General features: G+C 39.0%; 2 protein-coding genes across 3 annotated transcripts; both read left to right on the plus strand.

The window, feature by feature from the left end:
- Window positions 1-1598: 1598 nt before the first annotated feature.
- Window positions 1599-14352, plus strand: LOC113534014 (synaptosomal-associated protein 23). Of its 2 annotated transcripts, XM_026926573.3 has the most exons (9): window positions 1653-1753; window positions 1995-2033; window positions 8376-8490; window positions 10408-10449; window positions 10604-10652; window positions 11520-11637; window positions 11841-11999; window positions 12354-12498; window positions 13074-14352. In XM_026926573.3, exons 2-9 carry the CDS (start codon window positions 2023-2025, stop codon window positions 13131-13133), a joined length of 699 nt encoding a protein of 232 aa, XP_026782374.1. In that variant the 5' UTR covers window positions 1653-1753; window positions 1995-2022; the 3' UTR covers window positions 13134-14352. The 2 variants fall into 2 exon arrangements, with proteins under 2 accessions (XP_026782375.1, XP_026782374.1); XM_026926574.3 differs by lacking the exon at window positions 1995-2033 and having other exon boundaries at window positions 1599-1753.
- A 565-nt stretch (window positions 14353-14917) lies between these two features.
- rin3 (Ras and Rab interactor 3) lies at window positions 14918-26788 on the plus strand. Its single transcript, XM_026926470.3, has 10 exons — window positions 14918-15873; window positions 16666-17335; window positions 17452-17566; window positions 19011-19083; window positions 19176-19267; window positions 19399-20817; window positions 21208-21516; window positions 22966-23097; window positions 24953-25116; window positions 25330-26788. Exons 2-10 carry the CDS (start codon window positions 16760-16762, stop codon window positions 25666-25668), a joined length of 3219 nt encoding a protein of 1072 aa, XP_026782271.2. The 5' UTR covers window positions 14918-15873; window positions 16666-16759; the 3' UTR covers window positions 25669-26788.
- The last annotated feature ends 363 nt before the right edge of the window (window positions 26789-27151 follow it).

Here is a 27151-nt window from a genome sequence, read left to right on the forward strand (position 1 = left end):
ATCAGTGTTGTGCTGGATCTGGAGCCTATCCCTGGGCGTGAGGCGGGATACATAACTGGATGGGATGACAGTCCGTCCATCACATGACACCATGCACACATTTACGTACTCATAGGGGTCATTTATTTTAGCCAGTCCACCTACTGGTATGATTTTGGGATGTGGGAGGAAACTGGAGATCCCAGAGGAAACCTACATGCACAGAAACTCCAGACAAATAATAACCCGAGCTCAGGATCTAACCCAGGACCCACAGCACCACAACACCACCTGATCATATGATAATAAATTATATTAAATCATGATAATATATTCATAAATATGTAATGAGTATGATATTCAATGTGTTGTGCATTCTGAGGTGCTTTTTCTGCTCACCACTGTTGTAAAGAGTGGTTATTTGACTTAGTCTTCTTGTAAGCTTGAACCAACCTGGCCATTCTCCTCTGCCTTCTACCATCAACAAGATGTTTGTGCCTGCAGAATTGACACATCTCTGGATGGTTTTTGTGTGTTCTTCACCATTCTGCATGTTCAGCATGTTCTGTTCTGCATGATCAACAGTTTCTGAAATAATCACACCAGCAGCTCTGGCACCAACAGTCATGCCAATGTCAAAGTCCATGAGATCACATTTCTCCCCATTCTGAAGTTTGATGTGAATATTAACTAAAGCTCTTGACCTGTATCACCATGATTTTTGCATTGCACTGCTGACACATTATTGGACATGCAGGTGTTATATTTATATATATATATATATATATATATATATATATATATATATATATATATATATATATATATATATATATATATATATATAAACATTGTTAATTAGATTGAATAGGTGAAGGGAATGTGTTAAGACAAGTGAAAATGTGCAGGACAGGAGGTACTCCAGGACAGACAAGGGTTGGGAACTGTAGTCTATAGCCATGGCTCCGGAGTGGTACAGGGTCCCTGGAGGACTAGTGGTTAGGCTTCGGCGCTCTCACTGCTGTGGCCCGGGTTCAATTCCTGGCCAGGGAACCAACCCCAGCCACTGGGGTGCACTCACAGTGCTGGTCCCAAGCCTGGATAAAATTGGGCAGGGTTGCATCAGGAAGGACTCCCATGGGTACATCATATATATCCAGTGGTCCCTGACTGTACTGTTTTTTTGGGTTTTTTTTTAAATATCACACAACAGTGGTGGATATTATAGTCAACTAGTATTATTCCTGTTATGGTTATTATTTAATTATTATAGTTGTAAGCCTAATTGACTGGTCACTTAAGGGGTTAATCTAAAACTACAAAACAAGTATAAACAAACTGGACTTTAATCTAAGTGCACTTTTACAGTTCAGACCAGGAAGTGATGTTAATATGATACAAAGGGATTCAATTGTACATCTAGATGAGTGGAAAGTTCAAGAATAAAAAGCTCTAATGGCCTCAAATTAAATGCTATATAATACTATGATGGTACAAATTTGCAATGGTCTTAAAAGTTAAAAGTCTGTGCTGTTTTCTTTTTTTCACTCAGGAAGGAGTCCCTGGTTTGGGATTGGGTTTGAGTTTGAGGAGACTCGTGATGCACATCAGGAGTAAGGAGTCCCATTCACGCATGCGCAGTAAGTAATGGCTGTCACATGACCGGACATGCGCACACTTGTCATTTGTCTGAAGGAATTTTGGAAAGTTGATCAAGGCAGATTACACTCTTAAACTTGGACTTTAAAGGGAGCTCCTATTTGACTCTACTGCAGTAAGTAGCGAAGTTAACGCTTCTCTGCCACCACAACCTTCATTATACAGAATAAAAAATAAAAAAAAAACTGATAATATTCGACTGCGCCCTGAAGGTAAAGAGGAACTAACTTAGCTAAACTAGTAGCTAAACGATTATTAGCAATGCTAGCTTACTAGCACGAGCTAAAACTCCAGGAACCGAGTAGTTTGCTTTGACGGTGTAAACAAACAAACAACCAAACAAATCTTTTTGCCAGTTAGAAAAAAAGAAGACGGTGAAACACTATGAGCAAGCAGTAAGTATGAACATGTGGAGCAAAGCAGTGGTGATGGGATGAGACTCTCTGTGTCACTGTTTTTCCGCACTAACAAGTCGAGTCCGAGCTCATGGTGGTGTGGTGTTGGGTTGGGTGTGGGCTCTCACTTAAAGCACTGTCTAAGATCAAGACACATTTTACCGAGCTAGTTTGTTGACACTGTATTTATCCTGAGTTATTTAAAGATGTCGCACATTTTACACGTGTATCCGTGTAGTAGGAATGCAGGAATGCACCTTCCCAAAGTTAAACCCCTCTGGAAATTTGATGTCTAAGCATTTTTTATTTTTCCCTAATCTCAGACTTTTTTTTTTTTAAATAAACAAACTGACAGCACATTGGAAATGATATATTCTATAACTTAAAGAAACAGCTAAGGACATCTCCTAGTGTTAATCTTCATCATCATCACTGATGTTAATAAACAGTAGTTTAGTGAAGGCTGTATTCCAATATGATAAAGTAGCTTTACCCAGTACAAGTAGTCTGATTTGTTGATGTCATCTTTTTAGTAACTCACACTATTATGTTCAGTGCAGTGACTGAGGTGAATGTCAGAGGAAGAGACATCTTGGGAAACCAGTTGATGTAGAAAAACCGGAAATGTTTCTTATTTTGGTAACGTCTAATAAGTGTGTCTGTGTGTGTGGACGTGATAACACAATGAGTGATAATGCATTCTGAGTTGGTGTGAGAAATCTTGTTAGGTTATAGCTTAGTCCAGGGGTTGTTATCTCCAGTTCTCTGGGCCCCTCTGCTTATCACAGTTTGTAGCCCAACTACATCTCAAAAACCACACAAAAAGACTTAGCCCTAGACGTTTGGCCATTAGAAAAAGGAGGACATATTTTCTTGTGTTTCTTTCTTTGAGGTCACCATGGAGTGCGTGCATTTCTCATATACAGTATCTGCAATATGCTTTTTAAAAAAAAATTTAAAAATCATCACCAGGTATAACCATTATCCGCTCCATAATCTGCTCTCTGCAGTATTTTCTTAAATATTTAGATGGTTTACCTGGTGTTCTGGTGGTATATATCAGACGAAACGCATCAAGTGAATGATCACTAGGCTTGCTACTCTGTTCAAACGTGACATGACATTACACTTTCACGTTATTTGCCAGTGTTTATTTACATGTAATTACAAACCGACAGCCACAGACCTGCTTTTTCTACCCACAACCTTGTTCCTAAACTAACCCAATTTGTTGACAGTTCTTTGTACATCTCATTACAAATCCAATGTTAGAGAATGTTTGCCAAATTTATTAATAATGATCATTCCAGATGGGTTATTTCAGTTATTCAAAAGCACCTCAGAACTCGATTAGTGTAGCTGGATTGAGCTTGATATAACTAAATCCTTCTATTTTACCTGGAAAGGGCAGATACTGTAGTCCTACCAAGACTTAGCTATGATCAGTGAGTAAATGATTGGTAAATGGTATAGTAGCATGGAGAGGCCAATAAAAGTTGTTGTTTTTTGTTTTTTTTTCCCCTTGTGCAGTGCTACTTTCTTGTAGTAGAACACGCACAGTTTAGTTTAATGTGGCCAGATGGGACTCAGGAAATAGGAAAAGGAAAAAGGAGTCAGGAAATAATAATTCTGCCTAGCACAGCCTAACTGACCATCCGCATAACACTTTTAGGTCACCACAATCTGGTTTCACATTCCAACACCCACAAGGGTCCCACCGGCTTCGCACAACTTGAATCAGAATATTGGTACAGTAGTCTCCAATATGGATGGAATGTTTTACAAGCCTTGTTCCGATTCAGATCGAAAAGAAAATGGTTTAAAACCACTACTGCCAATGAAAATTGATGCATACTCTGTAAGAGAGAGAGAGCGAGCAAGCATGTTTTAAATATCAACACTTTGGAACTACTTTGGATTCACCAAAAGCTCAGCAGGAAGGCTTGCCAAAAGCATATGCAAAACATGAAAAACTGCAGTAAAATACACTGGCAGTACCACAAACCTTGCTACCCACCTATGAAGGTGGCTTGGGGTAATTTTACCCAAAGGAGAGCCTGCAGCTAAAGATGCAACATGTAGCACTTGCATTGCCTTCTTTCAGAACTCGCTACCCCACACTTCTAGATGGTCGAAGGCAACAACCAAAGGAATCGTTACTTTAACCACACCTCATTTCCATAATATGAGCCAATAGATGTTAATAATATTAAATGAAAGCAAACTAGTCATGCTTCATGAGGGAAATGTATTTGTGTGAAATGCCAAAAAAGTAATAACCCATGCTTGATATGTTTTGGTCTCAAAGATGGCATCTGTAATGCAACTTCAGCAAAAGAACATCCAGTTCAAGCTGCTCCAAAGAAACAATTATTGCCTTTTATCCAATTTGCGCATAGCAGAAATATGCGACGCAAAAATGTTACATGATGTCAAATCCTGGACTGCCATTGTCGGCTGAAGAGGACTTACTGGAATTTATTATTTATTATTTGGAATTAACTTATTCATTCCCAAAACATAAGCACTAAAGCCAAAGATTCTGTGGTTAGATGTGAGTAAATGCAGGGTAATCCGCCTACAAAGAGAAGTACTTTATAACTGAAATGTGCATTTATTTATAATTACAATCCATCTATTGCATCATGACATTTTATGCTTGCTATCAAATAAACAGAGTCTGCCAACTACAGCGCTTCTGAAATGGTCGCTCCTCAATCAGCTAGAATTGCACAGTATTTGATTACTAAATAAATCTGTAAAAAACAGTAGCATCTGTGAATCACAATATATTTTTCTGTCACAGAAAACTAAGTGCACTAAGTCACACTGATTTGCTGATGCCACCTTTCACTACACTTAATAGGTTGAGATACCTCTGAACCTCCAGGCCTCTACCTTCTCAGGAATCAGGCCCTTATCAATATCAGAACAAAGTTGTTCTGTCTTGGAGGTACAATTGAAAAAGTAGAACTTGCAGTTCAAAACAAGGTTCTACTCGGCTTACCTCCTTGTTCAGAAGAAGGACGACGGTTTTTATTGAGTTCTAGATTTGACAGGGTTAAACGGTTTGTTAAAGACCTATGCTATGGCTCTCAAGTGTATCTCAACAGAATGCATATATTTCTTAAAGTTTTCCTTAAGTGCAGACATTCTGATTTAAAGTTTGGCCTCCTACTAACACCAATGGTGATGTTGGTGTATGCAAGTGGCCTTGTCCCGGATGATGGCCAGTACTTGAACAGCTAGCTCCTGTGTGCCCCCACCTCGAAGCAGACAATTCAGGATACGTCCACCTTCCTTGCACATAATGGCGCACTGAATAACTCCCTAACACTGAAGCAGGTCACACAGTTCATTGGCATGAGGTGATCCACTGAGAATGTTTTCCACCCTGTTACTCCAACATATGGCAGACATTATTATGCTTGCCAGATTAATCCAGGCCCCCATGTGCAGTACCATTTTTTTGTTGCAGATGCTAGGACTGATGATGGCAGCTGCAGCAATAATTCACATAATCTTGCTGGAGCTATGAGCTTTCAGAAGTGGGTTATCAGCCTGCAGCTGGACCCCAAACAGCACACATACAATGCCACTAACAGTAATACAAGGGAGATGGGCTCAGGCCCTAGCTTGCTGAAAATGCAACGCTTTTCTAGTGAAAATAGTCTGCCTGGGATAGGTGTCTCCAACCCCTGGATGCTTCCCTTACAGACTGGAGAGCAGCAAGGTGACACTTGGACATAGGGGCATGTGGCCCCTGAGTGTAAGACTTCAATCAGGTGGAGCTGAGGGTGGTTCACTTGGCCCTCAAGTTCTGAGACATTGCCATGTGTAGTTTTGCTCAGACAATGTTGTGGTCATCAGTTAAATGAGCCAACAAGGTGGCAGAAAATCAAGTGGCTCTTTCTACCTTACTCAGGTCTATCCAATGAGGTTAGCCTCATTGAGGGCAATTAATTTGCCAGAACTGTACAGTTTTTCATAGGAGGCACTTTTGATGCCAAGGGGAGTGGTCTCCCAGATCTGGGAAAGGTTTGGCAATTCACAGATGGACCTCTAATGACAAGTCAACACATTTTGTGATTCTTCCTGGCAGAGGTGTCCCCAATGGGACAGGATGCAGTGGTCCACAACTAGGCCCACCCTCACAGTTCCCTTCTTTATCACTGATGTTCCTGGGTTGCACAAAAGTCAGCAGATCCCAAATTGGTAAAAAGATTTGTTACCCTGTTCCTGTGAGCTTGGTGCCCTTGACTGAATCATCAACAAGGACTACAACCTAGCAGACCAGGAAACACTCCTGAACGCAAGAGCCCCTAGTTGCATGCTCTTAAGCCCACCTTACTATGAATGATATCTCTCTGGGAGCTCACAAACATCTTACAGCTCCCATTCCCAAAGAGCCTTGTGTGGGATTCCTCTTGTGCTGGAATTTCTGAAGGCCCCTCCTTATATGTGCTTTTAGTGTCTCTAAAAACTTGCCTTGCATGTGTTTGTGGCCAGATGACTCTGGGGAGATTTGGATCCAGGATTTCTGCCCAAAGTCACATCACTGAGTTTTGTGAATCGGTCGTTTGACAATGCACTTTCTTTCAGTTTATACAAGGTTTACGTTGCACCTGTCAGTGGTCTGAGTGCAGCAGTCAACTCTGAACACTTTTGAACACAAGTTGAATACTGCTTCTCCTGACATTGTTTGCATGTGGTGTTGTCCAGGTAATTGTCAACACTCTTTGCTGTTAGTAGGGGACAAATAGAATACTAGTTACATAATGTAACTGTGGTTCTATAAACCCTGGATGGCTACCAGGGTTACTAGTCATTCAGAACCTGCGCTGACTCTGCGTGAACTTTCTATGAAATGATTGCTGTATGATGGTATTTATTGCAAATACTATGTCATACATCACTGAGTGACTTTGTTGAAAGATTTTGTGCCCATCCTCATTGGACGGTATCCAGGTGATTCTCATCACTTCTGGCAGTTATCTGGGGTTCAAAGAATTCAATTCAATTTATATAGAACTTTTAACACTGTAACAAAGCAGCTTTACAGAAATCAGGATATAAAATTTTTATTTAAATTTAATATTTCAATTTATCCCTAATGAGCAACCCAGAGGCAATGATGGCAAAGAAAAACTCCCAGAGGCGAAAAGAGGAAGAAGCTTTCAAAGGAACCAGACTCAAAAGTTTGTCTCATTGTATCAAACTGATGTTATCATCTGTTCAGTGATGGAGACTTGAGTGTAAACTGTTTTTAGCAGTTGCTGTCATCTTTAGTAAACCCGTGGTTTTAAGTAGGCTATCTATGCAGGGTGTCCTCAGCAGCAGAGAGTGATTTTCAGATTTAAGAGGCTCGAAGAAGAAGTGGGGCATCAGGAAGGTCTAGGGGGCAGAAGGAATCAGGATCACCGGTATATTGGAAGTATCATGTGTAAACGTGTAACAGTTACATGCATAACGAGCATTTTCTTTGGAGATCAACATTTACAGCTTACTGGCTAGCTTATGTTTGTTGTGGGATGTTTGTGGTCAGTGTGGTTTGTGGTGATTTATGATTAAGAAGTCTAAGATAAAACTTGAGATAGCATTACAAAATGAATCTACTTGCCACTAGCTTTGTTGTCAGATATATTGGTTTTCTCTGGTTTTTGTGTCAAGTTACAATCATTTCTGTTTTGAACATAATGACAGAGTTGATGCTACTAACCGCTAGGCTAATGTTAATAATTTGTCATGAAAATAACAGAAGTTGCATTCAATTTAAATTGAAGTAATGCCCTGTGATGTGAAATTCCAGGGACTGAGTTATGTTCCCGTTATTCTGCTAAATCCTTCAACCAATCTTTTATTCTTCAGTGCTCTTGCTTTACTATGGTGTATCTAGGACACTGGAAGTTATTACTGTAATGATGGCCGTGTGACATTCACGTTCTTATTCACTCTCACACACACTCCCCATATAACTTCTTATTAAGTGTTCCTCATGAACACTGTGATGAACACATGTTCATTAAAGAACATATATTTGGCCAGTGTTAAGTGTCAAAGAAAGTGTTGGGTGTCTGTCTGTGAGGCTGATATCTTTTGGTTTCCTCTTCAATTTGTTACATTTGTCACCTTCTTTAACTCTGACTCTTGAATTTTTCTTATAAATGTATGTACATAAATTGTACCATAAAGCTAAATCAAGCATCTGTGTAACAGTCATAGGTTATAAAAGAAAGAATAAAAATAATCCTACTACTAATGAGTTATGATTTGTGGGGGTCTCTCTGTGTTTGTTTTGTTTTGGGTTTTTTTGTGAACTGACCTCCTACCTCTTACCCCTAGACCCCAGAGTATAGAGCTTGGTGCCAAAGGCAAACCACCCAATTTCGACAGCAGCAAGATGGCCGACATGTCGGTGGAAGATATCACAATGAGAGCAAACCAAGTGACCGATGAGGTATGCATGTCGTCTTTTACCATGTTGCAAAGATTATTCAAATCTGATATGTCTTTTATATATATATATATATATATATATATGTGTGTGTGTATGTGTATATATATATATATATATATATATATATATATATATATATATATATATATATATATATATATATATATATATATATATGGTTTTTAGATGTGTGGTGAGAATCTGCAATCTCAGTTTTAATCATGGCCTTGTTGAATTTTTTTTCTTTTCTTTTCTCTTATCCCTTTTCATTTTTCTCTTATGCTGTTTGTTCTTTGAGCGGTAATAGTCGACAGATAATCACTGACAGTGTGTAACCACATTATATGCAGATCATTCCATATAGTGCTTCTGTCCTAAAATTTTCTAATCTAATATCTATAATCTCTTGTTCTTCTGCTTTTTCCCCCACTTTGCTGCATTTCTGTGCCTTTTGAGGGACTGAGATGAGCTTTTTCTGCTGTGCATAACCCAACTCGGGTACTAACAGCATGAAAGATGGTCTTTGCCCATGAAGGACAACTTGGGTAAACTAATAATGTCACACCTTTCCCACCATTCATGGCGAGGTTTTGTCCTCTCTGTATTATGATCTCCCAGTATTAATTGTGTAACCAAAGTGCTTGAATCATATTGTTCCCACATACATTGGGTAGTGAGTATAATGTAGTCTAACTTTACACTGGGAACTGTTTTGTTTTTCACTTCTTCCTCAATATCGTGTTACTACTTTTCAGTTCTTGAGTCATTCATTTTGCTGTATTCAATCCTAGCTAGAGCTTCTCATCTACCCCATCTCCATTTCTTCTTCATATTTCTATTGGTCATTCCATGTCTGAACATTTTCTTTTGAGGAAAATTTTTAATACTACCTATTTGGAGACGTTAGCATAAATATTATTGCATAGAAAGAAAAATGTAGCCAAATTCCCACCATAATTATCTAAGTAGACTTATCAATGCCTTCTGGGAATTAACCACTGGACCTGTTATTTTTTTACTGCTTATTTCTTTCTAAAAAAGATGTTGCATTTCAGGCAAAATAAACACAGTATCCAGCTGGACGTATACCAGCATTTAATTTTCTTGTTTTCTTTCTGAAGATCTGATATTTCATTGGATTGCTGTTTCTTTGCATCTCCTTTATTAACCTCTAACTCTCTAGATAGCATTATATCCTGTGAATATTTTCAGAACAAAATTCACAATCAAAGCTTTTTATTTATTATGTAGTGCCCAGTGAACTGACATGGAATGATCAAGTTATTCACATATTCATCTGTACATTTGTCTCCAGAATTATTGGCACCATTGGTAAAGATGGGAGAAAAAGAGGTTTTGGGGAAAATGTTTAGAATAAATTTGCTTCAATTAAATGTCCAGTTTGAGATTAAGCTAATTAACCACAAAGACATTTTCATAACCTTTTTTTTACTCATGTTTTCCATAGGTGCTAATAATTTTGCATCTGTGTGGGTCCACTGTTGCTGTATTTACCCCACTCTCAAGAATATATGGATGATTTATTTCCTCTGACCTTGTATGTTTAAGGCTTATTATGTGGTTACAATTGCATTTCTTGCATTCTTACACCTCTGCGAATGCCTTTATTGTGTTAGGGACAGATATTGTGTATGTAGGAACAAACATTAGATCTATTGAGGAAGGTTACATACACATACATGTGCTGACTCACTAATGTGCATTTCAGAATTCAAAACAGTGAGGCAACAGTCACACCCAGCCTCAGGCCACTCTTTAGCAACAAAGAGTCTTGCTAAGAGCTTGACACTTGATCTGTTTAATCCTGTGTATTTGCAAGTGATCTCCCCAGATTGGGAATGGGGTGCTGTGTTTGTAATGCTGACTCAATTTTTTTTTTTCTTTTCCCCCCTCTAGTCTCTTGAGAGCACTAGACGGATGCTGCAACTGGCAGAGGAGGTGAGAGCATTTGTGCCTCAATTGTCCTAACTACCCCAAGTCCAGTCAAATAAAAATGTAGATCTAAAACAAAGTTGGGTGCCCTGGTCATTTATTTCAAGAGAATTGATCCTTTGAGCCAAGTTGTCTTTTCACACGTTTTTCACATTTTCAGAGCAGGGAGACGGGAGTTAAAACCATTGAGATGTTGGATCAGCAGGGAGGTGAGTGAATCCAGCTATTCATTCTGCTTTAAATTTTTAAGTTGCCACTCTTGTGACTTGTGCTCATGAAATCATTTTAGACAGGGATACATCAATGCCATTTTCTTTAGATACATACTTATTGACACTTGTCGATACCAGTACTGATAACAAAATAAGCAACCTACGTGGTGTTAAGCAATCATGGGCCTCTGGTTTACATAGTGGCCATGAAGAGTGAACATGTGTCTAGGCTACTAGACTCCTTCTTTTTAAGTTTAGCTAGTTAGTTTTAAATGAAGTGCATTAGCTAGCTACATTAGTTACTTGGATTGAGTACGGTTGCAGCGTAGAAGAGCAGGATTCGTTCCACTTCCGTTGTCTCATCGTCAGAATCCCTCATTGTCAAGGACCAATATCGGCTGATGGTCTTGAACTATATACTTGGTAAGCGCTTCTGTTATTCGCACTCATCTAGGGTTTTTTCTAGACATTTTTCTCACCTAGACAGCGTTTGCTGCAGTGTGGTTTCTGCCATGTGCTGCTAACAATGAACCCCTGCTGAGTTTTTAAGATGTTGAGAAGTCTGAGTGTTAAGATGTTTATTGTATACATGATTATATCAGGTTACTCGGCTGCTTTGCTTCGATTGCCGTCATTAATTGTGAAATATGTCCATGATTGCTGTTGTTTCATGTCATCTTTTCATTGGCACAGCAATGTACACTAGTCTCATATTATTATGTGGTATTGGATGTTATTGTTGGAGAATTTTTTCATGTGTATGAGTAATGAGCAAAGTTTTCAGTCGCTAGTTTTGTCAAATGTATAATTCTGCTCCCCTGCTCCCCTGCTTTATGCTTGTCTCCTCTTGTGACATTTACTCAGAACAACTTCGGCGTGTGGAGCATGGCATGGACCAGATCAATCAGGACATGAAACAGGCTGAGAAGAACCTGACCGACCTGTCAAAGTGCTGTGGCCTGTGTGTCTGTCCCTGTGATAGGTATGAGCTGAGCTCTGTACCTTAAAATGTAGCACATATCTTTCAAAAAAAAAAAAAATTCTGATTTGAAAAGCTGTATTTCAGATCTAAGCAGCAGTTATTATTTGCTAGTCTTGCTTAGAAGCTTATTGATTCTGTTTAAAGTGAAGCACTTGCATTCGAATTGACGGTATTGTTGGATCTTACTGCTACACGTCTTTCAGAGTGAGGTCTATTGAGAGTGATGGGCGGTACAAGCGCACTTGGGGCAGTGGAAGCGAAACTGCCAGCACAGAGGGAGGTGATAGAGGCGTGGTTTCCAGCCAACCATCCAGCCTCGGCAACGGCCAGGCAACAACAGCTTCCGGTCCCTATATAAAGAGGTATTATTAATTACTACAGCTAAAAATGTCACCTATATGGCTATGAAAAAAAAAACATAATAGCAAACATATAATAACTAGTATAAACATAGTACGTAATATAAACAGTGCACAAAACACTGAACTGATTCAGTCACAACCCCTAACTAGTGTATTAGATTTATGATTTACTGTTTACTTAAAGCTTGGGAAATCCTGGCAGCAGTATCCAACCTACTTAACTGACTTACTAATGAATAATGAAAGCATTATTCCATTGGCTTTCTCATTGGCTTTTATACACCTTTTATTGTATTCAAGTTTATTCACACAGTACACAGTACAAAATGATAAAATAAAAGTGTTGTTGCCCAGAGTAACGAATGATGCTCGTGAAGATGAGATGGAGGAGAACCTAGGTCAGGTGGGCAGCATCATTGGGAATTTGAAGACCATGGCTCTGGACATGGGCAATGAGATCGACAAACAGAACAAGACCATTGACCGCATTACTGATAAGGCAAGTTCACCGTACATTAAATTTTTTTTTTTTCAATCATTTAAGCATTTATTAGGTCTAGGCTTTTTGTGTTTCAGGCACTAAGACTATAGCTGAGCATTAGATTTATCCCATTTATGTAGTGTGCCATGTGGTCCAATGCAAAATTAAATTAGTTTTTAGGTTTCAGAGCACATATTTGTCAGAGAAGGTGTCTGCTGGCACATCTTAGTAAATCTGTCACGGTTTCCACTTGAGTGTATTTTTGGTTTTTTGATAATGTCTCTGGCTGGAATATTTTCCCCCCAGACAGAATCTTACAGCAGTCTTCAGTAGTATTACAGTGATTGTGATTTTTTTTTTTTTTTAAACTCTCTTTAAATGTCATTTTCCTCAAGGCTTTAGGAAACAATCGCAAAATGATATCAAAAATCACAAAAAGAGCTTATTTGTTAATGATTTTATTACTGTGCCACAAAGCAGTTCCACAGAAACATAAACTTTTTTCTTTATGCAAGTTTCTTTCTGCTTGTGATTATTATATACATGTCTAAAAAAAAAAAGTATCACCTAATGTTGTCTTTTCTTTTGTTCAGGCTGACATGAATAAAGCTCGTATTGATGAAGCCAACAAGAGGGCTAACAAGCTCCTGTAGAGAAGCGACTCTCTCTTTCTCCCTCTCCTGCTCTCTACCATGTCTACGCATTCAAGCACCTATTCATCTGAAGGGCAAAGAATTTCAGCTTTGTGTTCTTCCAGTGCCACCTGTGCCTTTGTGTCATTGTTTAGATGCTATTTTGTAAATAGAACTGTACACACACTGCCTCAATCAGGTCTTCATCACTAGATGCAAGATAGATGCTGGACACACAGCGTGTAATTATGCAATATGCTCTGGTGAGTGCTGTCCTGACTTTCTGTAATATTCTCTGAGGGTTACTGTTTTAATGCCCTCTCCTTGCCTGCGTCAGCATGGCTGATTTATAATTTTTTTGTCCATAAAGGGACCAGAGACCTGCGTCTAATGTTTCCACATGTCTGTGTGCATTTTCTTCTTGTAGGCTGTAATCGTGAGTTTATATTAACCCACTCTTATTAGGGTTACTATATAATTGTTTACTTGTTGTTTCCATCTGTCTGTCCTTAAGTGTATCCATATTTAATTATAAAATGGCAATGAACCTGTGAATTAACTTGTTAAAGAATTAATGAAATTATGTGTAATGGAGTTATCTCCCACTGGCCCACCCTTTTTTTTTGGTTAAAAATGAAGAGTGTTAAAAAGTGTGCACACACCATATAGGCATACATGAAGGAAAATGTATGGTTATTTTCACCATAAAATTAATAGATCTGCTAGGCAGGATTATTGCAGTTAAATATCTATTTTAATTTTAATAAAGCAAATACAGTGCCTTTACAATGATTTGATTCATCCTTGTTTCAAACTCGTGTTGGATTTTTATTTTTTTTTAACCAGCAGGTGGCAATGTTAGTCCTGTCTGGAATTGTCTCATTTTGAATTTTGAAATTACAGACTGAAGAGGTGGGATCCTTGGAACAATTTTAAGCTATGGAGTTTTTCAGCTTTAGGCTATGGCATTTTTTTTTTTCTTTTTTCTTTTGAATCTACTTTTTCAATCACATTTACACTAGGACATAATCTGTTGAATTTCATAGAATTAAAAGGAAATTATGGCAATGTTACACTGATGAGTATATTTAGAAATTTTTACTCCTCTAATTCACACATCATTGTTATCTATATGATTGTACTTTGTAGATAGTTTAGAACTGAAATGATCTGTTACACTGGTTCTACAAAACTCTTCTGTCACTTTCTCAAATAAAATTACAGCGCATTTGTTGAAAAAGTTGCCCCTGATTAATCAAATTCAAGGCAATGTTTATTTTTTCTCATTTCTTTTTAAGTTTATCTATATAAAAATCCTTGTGTCCAATGGAAGCTGTCAGATCATAGGATCTAAAAGCCAGTTGGTTGGAAGGGCAGCTGTGATTTGGGGGGTGGAGTTTTAGCTGACCTGGCAGTAGCCTTGTAGAAGGAATTGGAAAGTATGACTTGTTCAACTGGAAGAGAAAACTGAGTCAAGCTTCCCTCCATTTTCCTTCCTCTCAAATTCCATGATAGTCATCAACAGCTTTTATACTCTGACTACATGATGACTTCTCTCCCACTGAAAAAAAGCTTACATAAAGGTTTTTGTGTGTGTGTGTGTGTGTGTGTGTGTGTGTTTTAATCCAGTTGAAATGGATTTTGCATTTCACATTATTTGGTGAAACTTACTTTTTTTTTTATTTATTAACAAACTTCAAGTGAGCCTTCAGTATTTTAAGACTTTTTTTTGCAGCTTGGTTTTCTTTACTCCCTCCTCACACTCAGTTGAGTGTGAAGTCACAGTTTGCTAACAGGAAACATCTGTAGGCATGGCTTTTGTTAGAGTGCAAGGAGGACCCCTATAAAGTGAATACATTAACTACAGTTACAGTAGTGACAACTACTACAAACAACTAGGCAACTCTACAAACTGTTGAAATAATGAAACTTACTTAATGAGTAATTACATAAGGTACACGTCACAGGTATAACAAGAAAGTGTATTATGCTGGTTTTCCAGTTTTACATACATTAGGTCTTTACATAAATGGAGCTTATGCAAAGGATTCTTCTCATAAAAATCCCATAGCCATATTAACAAGAAAACATTGTGTCACTCCCTTCTGGTTAAAACCCCTAACATTTGAACATGCTCAGTCATGAGCTGAAAGGGATGGGCTTCAGACCTCGCAGTGAGACTTCCCACATGTGCTGCATTCTTTGTGGAGCACTTTAGAGTCTCTGGCGCATCTGGAGCAGCTTAACTTTAAATAGACAGGGAAGAAGTTAACTGCTTACAAATGGTGTTCATCCTTTCACATACGTGCATAATTCAGGTCTGCTGAACTGACTTTTAGGCCATCTGGAGATCATGTTTATTGGCAAGTAGTAAAGTTTAAATGTTTATATGTGCATCTTTGAGTGTACATATGTCTGTGTTAAGGGGTTGGCTGACCACTCTGGACAGCCCCTTCCTGAGAACACTGCTGTTCACACACAGGAAGTCAAGACCAAGAGAAGGACGGTAGAGAAAGAGAGAACTTTTCTCTGAAATTTATTTTCTGCTAGGTGAAGAGAAATACATCTCTGTTAAAAGAAAACGGGAGAAGAGAAATGCAAAGGGCGAAGATGGACGAGGTCAGGGTGCCTGTATGAGAGGTAAAGGGAAACACAAAGAAGCAAGGTCTCAGACGGGAAGAAAAAAAAAAGTTTGTGGTGTAAGAAACCCAACGATGAAGAAAACAGCTGTTGCAACCAAGGACTCTAAAACATCTAGTGGGTGAGTTGCTAAACACATTACACAAAATTCATTGAAATATACGCCTATCAGTTATCTGTTTTTGTTGTCTGGAGTTCTACATCTAATCCTTGTCTATCCAAGGGTTGGTTAGTTAGTTGGTTAGTTAGTTAGTTAGTTATTGACTTTTTTCTGTATGCATTCTATATCTATATCTATATCTATCTATCTATCTATCTATCTATATCTATATCTATATATATATATATCTATATATATATATATATATATATATATATATATATATATATATATATATATATATGTATGTATGTATGTATATGTATATATATAGATATATATAGATATATATAGATATATTTAAAAGGGATCGCTAAAAACAGCACCAGTGTTTCAACACTATTGACATCATACCCTTGGGAGGCATGTTTATGCAGTAGGGAAGGAAAAGGCTTGCCAAGAGAAGGAAAGAAAAAAAAACATTTAGAGAGCAGCATAGGAGTAACATCAACAACTTCATGCTACACAAAACCACTGATTAGAGCCTACCAGATTCTGTTCTCAGTCGTCATGTCACTTATGTAATGACACAATATCATGACTTCATTTTCGTGGAAAATGCACTTCATTTTCCACCAAAACATGCAAATACTGTTGACTTCTTTTATACAGAAGTGATATTGCTTTGCCAACGTGCTTTCATTTCTGCTTCTCTGCTCCACATCATGAATTCCACAACAATTTAGTTGCAATATAAACTCGTAGCAGAAGTGTGGTTTACATTTGATAATCTTTGTCTCTCTTTTCTCTCAGGTTGTTCCTCAGATCGCTCTAAATCACTAAACCAGAGATCCCTTGTTTCATTTTCAGCCTTATCTCCTTATCTCCTTACTCTTAAATATGCACCATGATGTCCTCGGCTACTGCCACATCACCTACTGTCATCCCCAAACCTACAACTCCGTCTTCTTTGCTTTCCGACTGTTCTTCCTCACCAACATCCACAACACCGGTCCACTTGGTTGACATTTCAGTTAACCCAGCTCCACTAAATCCCCAAAAGTCCACCTCCCCTCCTCTGCCTCTCTCGCCTCCTTCCTCAATTCGAAAACCCCAAAGTTCTCAGCCACCTCTCAACTCCAAACCTTCTGTCCCTCCTCATCACAAAACAAAGGCTCCTAAGCCCACATGCCCACCTCTTCCAGCACAGCAGCCTTCAGCAATCCCCAAAGCATCCTCAACAGCCATGTCCAAAGCCCCTCCACGGCCAAGTTCTAAACCCTTATCACAACCTCTTCAGAGACCCCCCCCGCCACTCACTGCAAAAACTCCCGCTGTACCATCCCCACCTGTCCAAACCAAGAAATCAGCCCATCCCAGCATTAGCATCTTGGAGAAGCTGATCAAGACATGTCCAGTGTGGCTACAGTTGGGAATGTCCAAGGAAAGAGCTACCCGTGTACTCAACAAGGAGCTGCCTGGGGTGAGAGTATATATATATATATATATATATATATATATATATATCCTACTCTTAATCTTAAATACCCAATAAATGTATCTGCTGGCCTAAATCATGGCTTCACCACGTTTACACAGATCTTTTTAGTGAGGAGAGACCGGGGCCAGTCGCTGATGGTAGTGTCAGTTCGTCTTCCAGACCAGAAGGGAGTTCCCCAGATCCAGGACTTGCATGTGAAAGAAGAAAGGGCGAGTGAGTTGAAGCGTACTTTTCTCCTTGATCTCTCTGAGCGCATTTAAAGAATTTATAATTCCCCAAGTGTTTGTAGCGCTACAGGTCATAGAATTGAGGAGTCAAGAAAATATCAATTAAGAGTGTCAGGAAATACCCCTAATGGTGGATAACATGACAGCGGTTACAAGATTAACCTGACTGTCTGCAATTTTTCACCACACCCACAACCATATCAGTGAATCATTTCAATATACGTGTTGACTGAAATGACTGAAGTGTCATTTCACGCTACAAGTGTAACTAAATGCAGTAACAATGCACACTGCTGACATGTGAAGTATAGACTGGCATCAGGCAGACAACCAAGGTTCACTGTGCATACACTGGATCCAGCTTTATTCTGGCATTTATAATTTGGCCAACTTTTGGTGATGCCGTGTTATTTACCATATATGGTCATTGGCAAAGTACTGCAAATTGATAATTAGTAATAGTACAAAATACAGTTTGATTTTGACTGACTACATCGATGACTACATTGACTACATCAATTCAAGAAAACATCAATTAAGAGTGTCAGGAAATACCCCTAATGGTGGATAACATGACAGTGGTTACAAGATTAACCTGACTGCCTGCAATGTTTCACCACACCCACAACCATATCAGCGAATCATTTCAATTTACGTGTTGACTGAAATGACTGAAGTGTCATTTCAGTATACAAGTGTATCTAAATGCAGTAACAGTGCACACTGCTGACATGTGAAGTATAGACTGGCATCAGGCAGACAACCAAGGTTCACTGTGCATAGACTGGGTCCAGCTGTATTCTGGCATTTATAATTTGGCCAACTTTTGGCGCTGCCATGTTGTTTACCATATATGGTCATTGGCAAAGAGCTGAAAGTTGATAATTAGAAATAGATAAATACAGACAAAATACAGTTTGATTTTGACTGAGTAACACAAGGTAGTCTGTGGAGGAGGGGCAATGACCACAGGTTTCCTGTCCCCAGCACTGAACTGATGTTAACATCAGACTTGTCCGACTTCCTGAACTCCAGCTTATGTCTGTGTGTTTGTGCTGCTGTGGGTGTTTGACAAAGGCAGATCTTTTCATTTATCTTGCTGTCTTGTCACGATAGAAGCTCTGCCCTATTTGGGTCTGCCAATTGCTATTGCTTTATCTAAATATGGATAAAGTCTAAAGCCTTTGAGAAAGCGAGTATTACTTCAATGTATAAACCTGGTTTGCCACTGTATTCATTCAGCAAATGATCTTCGATTTCAGACAAGGTCTTTTTGTATTTTCGTATGTGGGGATTATACAGTTATATTGATAAAGTACTGTTGGCTGCTTGTTGTTTAAAATTGTTGAAACAGTGTAGCTGTGGTATGCTTGAGATGAATTTTATGCATTCATAACCATAAACAGCTTTGTTTCCCTCTTCTCTTACAGTGCTGTATCTTGAAGGTTCTGTCCTGGTCTTTGACAACATATTTAAACTCATTGCATTCTACTGTGTTAGCCGGTAAGCTAAGCAAGGCCTCCAGCCCACCATGCCCGAATTATGGCTCACAAACTGAGCATGTTTTCAGTACATTACTTTTTATTGTTATCCAGGGACATCCTCCCCTTTACCCTGAAATTACCTCAGGCCATCATCCAGGCAATTAAATATGAAGACATGGAGGTGATCTCCACACTAGGAGTAGGTAATACAACCTATATGAGCCAGAGTCTCCAGATTTTCAAACACCAATTTCATTTTATTACACTTTAATTATGCATATGTCCATGTCTGATTTACTCTGCTATTCTAACAAGTACTGAACTTTGTTGATAGAATTCTGGGGCTCAGAGCTAAATAGTCACATTCGGGAAGATCTGAGTAAATCTGCAGACCGCAGTGTCTCCGGAGAGATTAAGTGTCCCTCTGGAAATGAACATCTTTGGTACGTCAACCCCATCTTCATTGAGGAATACTATAACAGTCTGCCTCCCAACTCTCCTACACCTATCCTGAGGTCCCAAAGCCTCAACATGCCTGTTCAGGCTCTGCCAAAATTCAAGAGGCCCCCACCACTACCACCACGTCCACTCACAGTTTCCGAAGATGCACTGACGCAAGTGTCAACCAAGGTGGACAGAGAGAAGTTTACGTCAGAGGAGGCTTCACTTCTCTTGCTAAGTTCTCCTCTGCCTGTTGTGCAAAAAGAGGAAGGAAGTCATTGTGGGTATAAAAAGGCAGAAGGAACTCTATTATCCAGTTCTGAGGCAGAAACGTCAAACAAACAAGATGCAGCACAACCATGCCTGATTGAAGCAACAAAACAGGGTACTGGTGCCCTTTCCCACAAGATTCCCCCAGTCCCACTCCGACGCCGGATTTCAGAGAGCCAACCCTCAGGAGAAGAAGTCCAGCCGGAAGCTTTAAAGGAAACTGTCTGTGCATCTGTAGCAGCAGAGACCAATGAGGACCCTAGTGCTGCTGTGTCTCTTATTTGCCTTGATGACAGTAGCATGGACCAATGGGTGAGTGGACAGTCTGGACAATCTAAAACACCACAAGAAGAAGATCTGGGTGATCAATCAAAAATTTCAAATGGAGATTCCACTGTGAATATGCTTCCAGTAATTGACTTAAAGAAGCCTGGTGCTCCAGTGCCACCTCCTAGGAAAAAACGTATGTCTCAGATCACGACAACTATTTCCCAAGATGCCAGCAATAACTCTGAAGGTGTTACCCAAGAGCTCATCCACATCACTCCACAGCCCACTCCAACGCTCCAGAACCTTTGTGTCAATGCAGACCACCCCAAAGTTCCGGATGTGTCATTATTTGCCCCTGAAGGAGGTGCTCCCCAGCCGGATCATGACTCCTACTCCACAAGCAGCACAGAGGAAGAGGCAGAGCCTACCTCGATGGGTGCCTTAGTGAAGAGGTCACCCACTGTTATGCTAGACCGTGCTAAGCAGCGGCTCTCCATGGTGAACTTCTCCACCGTCTTCACAAGCTTCATGTGTACTGACCGCAAGCTTCAGAAACGGATTGTGGAGCTTGCTAGAGATGGGAGCACATACTTTGGTAACCTGGTACAGGACTACCGGGCCTTTACGCTGGACACTATGAGGAGGCATTCCTCCAGTACAGAGATGCTCCAAGAGATCAGACAAATGATGACACAGCTCAAGAGCTATCTGATCCAAAGCACAGAGCTGCAGACTCTGCAGGAGCCAGCTATTTATTCTGAGGAGAAACTGGGTAATTTACCTACATACTTCCATGACAGGATGCATTTATCAAGTGATCTAAGATAATCACCATCCAATCAATATAATTATATGTATTTGGAGATGAAAGGGTTTTGGATGAGCCTCTGACTTTAAGTATAATACATTTCTTCTTATTATTTAAAGCAATGTTCTTAATCTGCTTAGTTTAGCATGTTTCCTTTTTATATGTTATTTATTATAATCTTGGACTTAATTATCCAAGTATCAAAAACTCTGTTATACACACAAACAGCAGAAGAAACGTACATAATATATAAATATATATTATATTATGTTTGCTCTGGTAGTGGTTTACATTTTTTATGGCTGTTTAAGTAAATATATATATATATGTATATTTATATCTCCTTCTCTCCAGAGATAATCATTGAGGCATCACTTTATAAGAGTGTTCTGAAGCCCTTAAGAGAGGCAATATATAATGGGCTGAGGGACATCCACTCCCGTGCAGGCACTCTGAAGAAGCTCAAGGAAAATCAGCAGATAGTCCTGGGCACCACCACCACAGATTTGGGTGTGACCACTTGTGTTCCTGACTCACCTGTCATGGAGAAGATCCAAGCGAAGTTAGGAAACTTGCATCAGGAATACTCACCTCAGAAGAAAATCGACCTGCTCCTCAAGACATGCAAGATCATATATGAGTCCATGTCTGTGGGCTGCCCAGGTCAGACAAAAAAAGAAAGAAATTGTGTTCTTTACTGTGAATATCTTGGCATGACTAAAGCCCTATTCAAACTGAACTAGTTTCACCTAGGGAGGTGCTACTCCATTCATATTAAACATCAGAATGGGGAAAAATGTGAGCTCAGTGACTTGGACAATTGGCATGGATGTTGGTTTGAATATTTCAGAGACTGCTTATCTCCTGGGATTTTCATGCACAGCATTGAAGCCTTAGATTCCTGTTCTTGGCTGACAGGAGTGGAACCCAGTGTGGTCTTCTGCTTTTGTACCTCATCTGCCTGGCATGAGGTTTGACATGCATTCTGTGAGGCTTGTGCATTCTCTGAGGCTTTTCTGCTCACCACATTTGCAAAGAGTGATTGTGTGAGTTACTGTAGCCTTCCTGTCAGCTTGAACCAGTCTAGCCATTCTCCTCTGCCCTCTCTCTTCATCAAGGCATTTCCCCCCACACAACTGCTGCTCACTGCATGTTTTTATGCTTTTTTTCACCATTGTGTAAACTGTAGAGACCGTTGTTTATGAAATTCCCATGAGATCAGCAGTTTCTGAAATACTCAAACCAGCCCATCTGGCACAAACAATCATGCCACGGTCAAAGTCACTGAGATCACATTTTTTCCCTATTCTGATGTTTGATGTGAACATTAACTGAAACTCTTGATCGGTATCTGCATGATTTTATGCATTGCACTGATTGGCTGATTGGATAATTGCACGAATGTGCAGGTGTAAAGGTGTTTCTAATAAAGTGGTTGGTGAGTCTTTGTTAGAAAATCTCATCTCATCCAAATAATATTGAAGTTATTAACTTTGATCTCAGACTGTCTGTGTGTCTGATACTATTCATCCAACCATGATGAAAGTCTAACAAGTATAATGGTAGGTAGACCTACACCAGTAATGATATTCCCCTTAGCATGCTGAAATAGACTTTCTATTTTCTAGTTTCTTCGTGTCTACGAATATGGAGTACATCACACAGCAGGCAGCCTATGTTCATAATTTCCTCCATGCTTAAAACAGAAACCATTTTGGTTTTGGATGGAGAATATGTCCTATGCTGTTTGCACATGTAATCTTAGAAGAGTGTTCCTTTTTTGTCTGGTTGTGGAAAGAACAGAAGGATTTTCTGAGCTGCTGCTTCTCTGCTCCACCCTTTCCTTCTTACGCCAAGATTAGTCCCAATGCCACAGATGTTCTCATTACCCGTATCTAATCAGGAAGTATAACAATTGCAAAACACAGGCTACAGTTTGTTTGTGGGGGTGAGAAGTAGATTAGATTCTGTTTATTATTATTCTGTGTATGATTCTGTGGCTCCTCCCAAGGCAGTTGACTATGCTTATATGTTAAATGTCGTAACTACCATTTATACTTTGAGATGTCTTATCTATTAAAGATATGTAAAATTATATGTGGGGCTCTGCAGGAAAGCCTCATGGTGCAGACGACTTCCTGCCTGTACTGATGTATGTACTGGCTCGTTGCAACATGACTGCACTGCTGCTGGATGTGGAGTATATGATGGAACTGATGGACCCTGCACTACAGCTTGGAGAAGGTGAGTACATAAACACACACAGATGCTATAGTGCCTTATTTATAGGAAATCCCACAACACATATAAAACATTAAATACAGCCAACTCCAGAATTACTGGAATACTTCATGAAAGTATGCAAAAGCAATAACAGATGGAATCAGTGATACCATTTTAAACATAAAAACATCTTCCTGAAGCTGATAGATGTAGAAAAGTGGCTACTTTCATTTCGTAATGTGGGTTGTGCTGCACCATGTGGAAGAATCTTACCCGGAGCCAAGTAGTACACATTCAAGGAGAATTCAAGGTTGTTTTCTGGCATGCCTAAATAGTAAGGACCACAGTGCTGTATGACATGCTATTTAGTATTGTAGTACATGGTTTGGGGTAATGGTTCTACTTAAACCATTTGCTTACTTGGAATAAATAAACCAGTGGTGGCTGCCCAGTTAGCTAGCCAATGCTGCTCTCGACTCAACTAGGACATGGGACAAGCCGGCACTGGGAATTACATCATTTTCGACTTCTGTACATCTGAGCTACAAAGTTGGGGTAAAAACATGGACGCCTGCATATTTTGTCTTTTATTAGCAACACTCTAGCTAGCTAACTGTGATAATTGATGTACTGTATATTTTCTTCTTTAAAACAGCAAACTGTAAAGTCAGTGTTATAGACTTAATAAGCTAATATGTCTGTATGTTGATTGATCTAAAGCAAATATTATTATATACAGCATGACTTACAAAGTAAAAAGTGCTACTTTGTTTTCTGTTGATCCTGTGAGCAGCCATGTTGATTTAATATAACTTGCTTTACTCTGGGTTGCAGCGACTGTCCTGAGTTTCTGAAGAGGAATAGGAATAGAATTCTGAGTAGCGAGGGCATATTCTTTGGTTTTTCCAAATCAGGGGTCAGAAAAAATCACAGTGTTCCAGTCAAACACAGCATTCATTCTGCTTCAAGGGAAAATGGTTGCTCCATTGTAATCTCACAGCATACCAGTTTGAAGTATTTGTGTTGTTATCTGTATTGTTAGCTAAAACAACGTTGCAACTAGGTAACAATATAAATTCCACAAAAAGGATAAATCGGTTCTCAGAGTTGTTCTTTAGCTTCCCACCAAATTACAGAAAGACTTTAACTGTTCAACAGAAAAAAAAAACCCACAAAAATTCCGTCACTCCTAAATCTGTTTTACTTATTGACTATATTGATTCTCTCACACTCTCAATCTTTTATTCTTTCACTCCCTGATTCATCTGTCTGCCACTGTGGAGTCAGACTTGTGAGCTGGAGTATGATGTATGCATACAAATTTCCTACCCAACACCCTTGACACAACACTGTTACTACTATTACCAGATTGTCAAGGTGAATCACGGCAGATCAGGAGCATCATATTATACATATTTTATTGTCTGCTGACTCAATAACCATTTTTTTATTATTATTATTTATAACAATCCTACACACTGTAGCATTAAGTAGCTTTAACACATGACTTCAGTAGCTTTAATGATGCATGTTGAAGTTCAGGCATTGCATTTTGTGGATTGCTCTGAGATACGGCTTCTTTTGTTAAACTCCTCCAAATAGTAAGTTGTTACAGAGTTGATGGTTTGATCTAATGGATCGATCTTAAAAATCAGCTAAATTTTGCAAGTCTGAAACTGTGATCTTTGGGCACTCTCTGCATTTCTCACTCTGACTGTTAAAGTAACTCCACGAACATTTTTTTGAGCCCAATACCTTCACCAAGGGTGTGTTCAAATAGACATTGTTCAGTAGGAATTTCTAGCTTGTCACAGTGTAAGAATTACTGCTACTGCACTGTGGTATTCCTTCAGTGATGTATCATTTGTATTCCTAGGCTCATACTATCTCACCACCACATACGGAGCTCTGGAGCATATCAAAAACTATGATAAGCAGGCAGCTTCCAGGCAGCTGAGTTTGGAAATCCAGGACTCTATTCATCGGTGGGAGCGTCGCCGCACTCTTAATAAGGCCCGTGCCTCACAGTCTTCCATACAGGTAGGGTGCACCGACACTTTCCTCCAAGACCCTATAAATGTCTAGGATTATTTAAGCTTATATATTGGATAATTGTGAATAAATGCATGATTATGCATGAATAAATGCATAAATTGTGAATAATCTAATTATAAGTCTTCCTATGGAGGTTTTCTAAGAATGGTGAGAAAATTCCATAAATCAAAGTCAGCCATTGTCACTTTTTTATTGCAGGATTTTATCACTGTCTCTTTCTTGGAGGCATGTTCTAACACCAAGACTCTGGGGGTGGATCCCAACACCACTGCTCAGGACCTGAGTGCCCAGTGTGCAGAGAAGTTTGGTGTAATGGAGCCTGACTCCTACTGTCTGAGTGTGCTAGTGGACGGCCACTACCGACCCCTGGCTCCTGAGGAGTTACCACTCTCTATCAAATCCAGCCTGCACCACAGTGAGCCACGCAAAGAATATTACTTTGTGTACCAGCATGGACGCTGGCCAGGACAGGAACCTGACAAGCAAAGAACGCATACCCCTGAACCAACACCTGCCAAGGAGGAGAGTTTGATCTGAAGGAATTACAGCAAGCCAATAAGCCTGATAGATTAGTGACTTACACAATCTGTGAGCTCCTATTACAGAAAATAAAACAACCTGCAATAAATATCACTATCACCAGAATAACAGAATGCCATTAATGAACTGAACTGGGACTTTATTGTAATTCCATCCTGGCACCAGGTCTACTCCATCGTTGCACTTTGACCTATGGCAAGAATGTAAGAATGTTTTGGATTAGTCATTCTTTAAAATAACCCATAATGTCAATGAGTACAATAAACACCATGAGTATCTTTAGTCTGTATATCTGTACTTAAAGGTACAACAGACACAGTTTGTTGTGTGTACTCTATATAGTGAATGTACTTAAGGATTAGGAATTACAGCAAAACCCCTGGAGCAAGTCAATCATCACCTGATTTTGACTTCATAAGGAGGCTTTAAAAGTGACTTCTGTTTGATAAATTTGTCATTAGCTTCTCCTATACTCAGCTGAGTAGTTTCCTAGAACAGACACACACACACACACACACACACACACTCACACACACACACCAAAAACTAATTTGGCACTGGTTTGATTAATTGAGCAGGAATTCTCCAGGATCCAATTAAATGACTTTTTTGAGTCACCATAACTCCTTTTACTATAACAGATACTGACACCCTTACGTCACTCTGGTAAGGTAATGTTTTAAGACATCACAAAAGTACAGTATCTTTTTCAGAAATCAATTCAGACTTTTAGATAAAATAGCTCATGTTTAGATTATAGCTGACAAACCAGAAGTCATGTCTTTTTCATTATTTTGAATATCCTGTTATTTGCATGACAACTTTACCTGGGACTTAAATTTTGCTATTGCTACTTTGTATTGGTTATTCTTCCTATAATGTTTCCTCCTGAATTCAGATGTTCTGGATAATGTTTCTACTTATAAAAACAGTGAGCACATGAATAATGCTTGTATGTATGACTCAAATCGCTTAAACATTTGTATATATGACTCAGGGGTGATTAATTGCATTTTCAGTATGTGATGTATCACAATTGAAATATATAACAATTTAAATCCAGACAGAGCAAGCCGGGTTTTTTTAATCTGTATACAATTAAAGTATCCTTTCTTGACGTGTTGTTGACTATTTGTGTTTGGTTGCTAAACTTAAATGAAAAGTGACTAAGACACAGTACTATTCATTTACAGTCTATTTATAGTAACACGTTTTTCTGCATGGTTATGCATGCAATAAATGGATTTTTTGTTTGTTTGGTTGGTTGGTTTTTTTGCTTCCTGAATATATGCAGCTTAAATAAGCCAAATAGCTGAAATTTCTTCTTGGTACATCATATATCTAATTGAAAATACAATGACGTACAATATTCTTTTCCATTTTTTTTTTCCTTTTTCAGAAACCTGTGTAGGGTGATCTAATATCACATGAGCAAGTTTGTCACTTAATTAAGACTTAAACCACTTTGTTGCAGTTCTAC

The sequence above is a fragment of the Pangasianodon hypophthalmus genome, chromosome 10 (genome assembly GCF_027358585.1).
Source record: "Pangasianodon hypophthalmus isolate fPanHyp1 chromosome 10, fPanHyp1.pri, whole genome shotgun sequence".
Lineage (NCBI taxonomy): Eukaryota > Metazoa > Chordata > Actinopteri > Siluriformes > Pangasiidae > Pangasianodon > Pangasianodon hypophthalmus.

Bases quoted from the DNA above. Each gene is read 5' to 3' on its own strand.
- LOC113534014 (XM_026926573.3), top strand. The intron at 11,638-11,840 runs GTATGAGCTGAG...CACGTCTTTCAG, and splicing joins TGTGTCTGTCCCTGTGATAG to AGTGAGGTCTATTGAGAGTG. The intron at 12,499-13,073 runs GCAAGTTCACCG...TCTTTTGTTCAG, and splicing joins TTGACCGCATTACTGATAAG to GCTGACATGAATAAAGCTCG.
- rin3 (XM_026926470.3), top strand. From the start codon at position 16,760: ATGATGTCCTCGGCTACTGCCACATCACCTACTGTCATCCCCAAACCT. The intron at 19,084-19,175 runs GTAAGCTAAGCA...ATTGTTATCCAG, and splicing joins GCATTCTACTGTGTTAGCCG to GGACATCCTCCCCTTTACCC. The intron at 21,517-22,965 runs GTCAGACAAAAA...GGGGCTCTGCAG, and splicing joins CATGTCTGTGGGCTGCCCAG to GAAAGCCTCATGGTGCAGAC.